General features: G+C 51.7%; 1 protein-coding gene across 1 annotated transcript; it reads right to left on the reverse strand.

The window, feature by feature from the left end:
• Positions 1–532: 532 nt before the first annotated feature.
• Positions 533–1,736, reverse strand: ID1 (inhibitor of DNA binding 1). The gene is made up of 2 exons (XM_069495979.1): positions 1,234–1,736; positions 533–993 (listed from the first exon to the last, which is right to left on the reverse strand). The coding sequence occupies exons 1-2, from the start codon at positions 1,654–1,656 to the stop codon at positions 952–954; spliced, it is 465 nt and encodes a 154-aa protein (XP_069352080.1). The 5' UTR covers positions 1,657–1,736; the 3' UTR covers positions 533–951.
• Positions 1,737–4,987: the final 3,251 nt, after the last annotated feature.

Below are 4,987 nucleotides of genomic sequence, written 5' to 3' on the forward strand. Positions count from 1 at the left end.
AGGAGCCCCAGGGCAGCTTGCTGAGATCCAGGGTGAGGTGGCCCATAGGGGGAAGCACCTCCTACTAGGAATGGGGTGACAGAAGTGCTGCCTCAGACAAGCTATGACCCTGGGCAAATCCCTTTCCACTGGATCTCACTTCCCACCTCTTGGCAAGAACTGGGTGGTCCAGTGACCTGGTTCTCCAACTAAATGGCTTGTTCAGTACTCCCCAACTCAGAGGGGGCCTTGGCAGGTTCATCTGCATTTTAACACCCTCCCCAGGTGATCCAGATGGCCCAGTGATCACTTTGAGAAACCCTAGAGGTCTAGAGTATTTAATTTTATGACACCGGGGAGCAGGGAAATGGCCAGGGATGGGGGAAAGAATAGACTTTAAAGACACCGGAAACACTCATTCAGGCCGGTAAAAGCGACAGTCCAGATGTGACCCTCCAGTTCCCCTCCTCCCAGCACCAGCTGTGAAGAGTGTCAGGGGTCAACCCCCCCAGCCCAGGCCTCTCCCCTCAATCCAAGAAGTCACTGCAACTTTACCACCAAAGTATTTGTTTAATAACAAAAAAAACACCCCCACAGAACTATTGTAAAACAATATTCTCAGTCGGTGATCATTGTAATATACAATACAAAGCGATTTCCTCAGAAATCTGAGAAGCACCAAACGTGACCATTTTTTAAAATGTCTGCTTTTCAAAAAATAGAAACACACGGGAGGGACCCCCACCCCCCAAGTCTCTGGTGGCTCGTAAGTGTGGCAAAAGAGGGTCACAGCCTCTCCTCGTCAGTCCACCAGCGCTGGGCCAGATCCAGCAAGGGCCCAATGGCCGCCGATCTGTCGTTTCCACCCAGCTCCGGCGAGGCGCTCGGGTGGGTATCTTCGGTGGATCGGAGAGCACTTATTCCGCCTGCCCCCCGAAGGGGTGGGATCTGCCGGTCCCTGAGGGGGGCGCTTCAGCGACACAAGATGCGATCGTCCGTTGGAACACATGCCGCCTGTGAAAACAAGAGAAAGGTGAGTCGGGCAGGTTGGAGGGGACAACGCTGTGAGCGCAGCAGCCCCTCCACTTTCCCCAGGAGACACGATGGGGGAGCGTTTTCCAGTCCCCTTGGGCATCCCTGCAAAGCCTGGTGCCTGCAAGGATGGGACGGACACAGTCCAAGTCCCCCCTCCCTCTCTGGCCTCAGTTTCCCCAACGGTGGAAGGATGATCTAGTGCTCCAATTCGGACCTCACCTCGGCTGCCAGAGCGCTGATCTCGCCGTTGAGGGTGCTGAGCGGAGCCCGCACGGGCAGCCCGCGCCCCGCGGGGGTCCCGACTTCGGATTCTGAGTTCAGCTCCAACTGCAGGTCTCTGATGTAGTCGATGACGTGCTGGAGGATCTCCACCTTGCTCACCTTGCGGTTCTGGGGCAAGGTGGGCACCAGCTCCTTGAGGCGCGAGTAGCAGCCGTTCATGTCGTAGAGCAGCACGTTCACCTGCTGCTCGTCCAGCAAGGTGGGCAGGCGCGCCCCGGCACCGCCCGCGCAGCGCGAGATGGCCACGCTCTGCTCCGACAGGCAGCGCACCACCTCGCCCGCGCCGCCCGCGCTCTTGCCCGGCTTCAGCGCACAGCTGGGGCCCGCGGTGGCCGCGGCGCTGCCACTGGCGACCTTCATGATTCTGGTGACGAGATAAAACAAGAAAAGCGGATGGACAAGGTGGGAGCGCGGCACACCAGAAGAGAAGCCAAGTACAGGAAAACGACCGCGGACTGCAAGAGTCGAGCGCCACAGCCGGTCTTTTATAGAGACCCGGGCGCACCGCCCAAGGGGCGGGCTCAGAACGTTCAAGAGCAGCCAATGGGAGGCCTGGGGGCGTGGCCTCGAGCGCTCTTGGGCCCCGCCTCCAGCTCTACTAGAGCACCCTCGCGTTGGCGGAAAGGAGACCCGAGTTTCAAGAACAGAGAGGGTGGGAGAGCACGGGGCCCGGCGGCTAGTGAAGGCGAGGGCTGCCTTGGGCTCTTCAGGAAGGAGGCAAGGAAGCTAAGCCGGTATTGCCAATAACAAAAAGATCTCAGGAATCAGTTTTCCCGTGTTCACTTTCTCACCTCTCCAGCTCCATTTTACAGATGAGAGAAACTGAGGCTCGGACGGAGAAGCAGCTGGCTCTGGGTCGCCCAGAGAGCCCAGGACTAGAGCCTGGGTTTCCGGACCCTCTTGGAAAATTACCCTTGGACCCTGGTCCCCGAAATTTAAAGCGGACCCTCCTTTACACCCCGCTCCCGGTGGCTAGCCTCCCTTTCCCAGTTCCTAGAGAATGTTGCTGTTAGTGTTCTTGGGACCAGGGGTGTCAACAATTAATTGGTAAAATCTTGCAGGGTTGGGGGCTGGGACCTGAACTAGATAGAAGGAGCACAGTGAAGTGGGGCTGCATCCGATGCTACCCTGAATTTGCAGCCTTGCAAAAATTCCCTAAATCTGCAGCAACTAGTGATTGTTAACTTTTCTCCCTTTTTTGGCTGGATTTTTTTTTCCCCTCAAAGACCTCGGAGCAGGGTCTCCCTCCCACGGCGCGGCAGCTGCGGAGCTAAAGTCTACCCCCCTCTTCCCGGGCCGGTCTGTGTCAGCGTCTGAACAAGCGGCTCAGACCGTTAGACGCCAGGCCCGTGACGTCACCCATTCATAAAACCCGGACGGGCTGTCAGGCTGGCGCCGCGCGGGCGGTCGCCATGGAGACGGCAAACTGGGCTAGCGCGTTCCCTTGCTGCCCCAGCCGGTCACCTGCAGACCCCGGGCTAGAGGCCTGGGAATGCGCTCCTGGCGGGCGCTGTGGCTGGGCAAGGGTCACTTTACCTCTCTGTCCCACACCTGCAAGCCACCCCCACCCAGGCCCCCAGCTTGGACCGCTTGGGAGTTTTCTTCACGGCTCCTGCCCGCCCCAGCCGCTCCCGTCTCGGGTCTGGGGAAAGAGGCGTGTGAGTTCCTATTCCAACTCTGCTGCTAGGTGATTTAGGTGAGTCGCATGCCCTGAGCCCTAATATTTAAGGCTCGTATTTCAATAATAACAATAATCACAAACGTGGCCATTTATTGCATTCTTCATGCTAGGCACTGTATGCAAAGTTTGTCCTTACTATCTTCTGTAGTCCTTTCCACACCTGTAAAGAGAGGCACCATATGTTTTTTTATACAAAGGAGGAAACTGAGGCTCAAAAGCCTCCCAGAATCCACAGTTGTTGTAATGGCTGCATTATTATGAAAAGGGTACATTATTGTATTGCAGCCCCTTCCTGCCAAGGGCAGGGCAGTCTGACTCCAGAGCCATAGACATGCCACAGGTGGGGAAACTGAGGTTCAAACTGGTCCCAAGGCCACGTGGTATTAGCAAGGGTAAAATACTGTGCTCATATGAGCGAGGGTGTTATTATGGTCCCTCTTACCCCGCAACAATTAATTCACTGGGTAGCAGTAGGTTCTGTTTTCCCACAGAGGAGGAAACAGAAAACTGGGCGAACTGATCAGTTAGACCAACTTCAAAAGAGACATCATCAATTCATTAGCTAGACTCCCCATCCCCTTACCACACACCCCAAAACTCTCCAAACTCCATAGGCCTTGTTTAGCAATCTTCTAATGACCAGTGAGAACATTTTCGTGCTCAGAAGAATTGCTGAAGATTTGGATGGTCAACAAGAGGAAATTAGAATGTTAATTCATCACTGGGGGTTTATTAATTGACTCAGCAATTCTGCTTGCTGCAATCAATTCCAGAGAAACCTACACAGAGAAGCCAAAGAGGTCCGTCTGCTGGAGGATGTACATTGCGTGCTATTAGCAAGGGGAGAAATGGAAATAACCTAAATGTCTATCCACAGTGGCATTACATAAAGTATGAATGGAACATCAGTGCTGTGGCCGCCCTATGCATAGGTGGGAATTGTGGCTCTGAGAAATAACTTGATCTTGCTGTTAGTGGAAAAGGCAAGTGACAGATGGGTGATCGCGGTAGGACCCCTTGTGTGTAACAAAGCCAACACACTACGCTGCTCCTGCGTATACATGTGTGCAGAAATGGATTTAAAAACCAGAGAAAATTATGCTGTGGAAAAGAATTCAAACACAGTACGGTGTGATTTCTCTCATACAAAGTTCTAGAGCAGGCACAACTAATCTATAGGGAAAGAAACCAGAATGGTAGTTGCCTCCGGGAGTGGAGGGTGGGAGTTGCCGGGGTAGGCATGTGAGGGAACTTTCTGGATGGTGGAAATGTATCCTGTAGTGATGAGGTGTGGGTTACTCCGTGTATGAATTAGTCAAAACACACGGAATTATATACTTTTGTGCATTTCATGGTATTTAAATTGCACCTCAATAAAATTACTAGAAGGCCAAAAAAGTGGGGGTGACAAACACCCAATTACTAATAGGGATTGCCACTGTGAAGAGAAGTGAGAGGGGAAGGAGAATAATGTGGGGTAGGAATTTCACTTTTATGTTCCCATAGGTACAGTTCACCCGAGGTATCTGGGGGGGATGGTTCCAGGACCCCCTCAGATACCAAAATCCACAGATGCTCAAGTCCCTAATGTAAAATGGTGTAGGATTTGTATATGATGTATGTGCATCCTTTGGTACGCTTTAAATCATCTCTGGATTCCTTATACCTACTACAATGTAAATGGTATATAAATAGTTGTTATAGTGTATTGTTTAAGGAATAACGAAAAGAAATATGTTCAACAGAGATGTAAATTTTTTTTGGAATATTTTCCATCTGAGGTTGGTTGAATCCATTGATGCAGAAGCCACGGATACGGAGGCCAAATGTATTTCATTCTTTTCCTTTTTCCTTAAACAGCTTTATTGAAGTATAATTAACAAAAACTAACTGTACGTATTTAAAATGTACAATCTGATAAGCTTTGACAGATTTACACACCCATGAACCATCCCACAATCAAGAAAACTAACATTTATTTACTCTATTCTCCCCAGAAGTTTCCTTCTG

The sequence above is a fragment of the Eulemur rufifrons genome, chromosome 20 (assembly GCF_041146395.1).
Source record: "Eulemur rufifrons isolate Redbay chromosome 20, OSU_ERuf_1, whole genome shotgun sequence".
NCBI lineage: Eukaryota > Metazoa > Chordata > Mammalia > Primates > Lemuridae > Eulemur > Eulemur rufifrons.

Bases quoted from the DNA above. Each gene is read 5' to 3' on its own strand.
- ID1 (XM_069495979.1), bottom strand. From the start codon at position 1,656: ATGAAGGTCGCCAGTGGCAGCGCCGCGGCCACCGCGGGCCCCAGCTGT. The intron at 994-1,233 runs GTGAGGTCCGAA...TTGTTTTCACAG, and splicing joins TCAGCGCTCTGGCAGCCGAG to GCGGCATGTGTTCCAACGGA.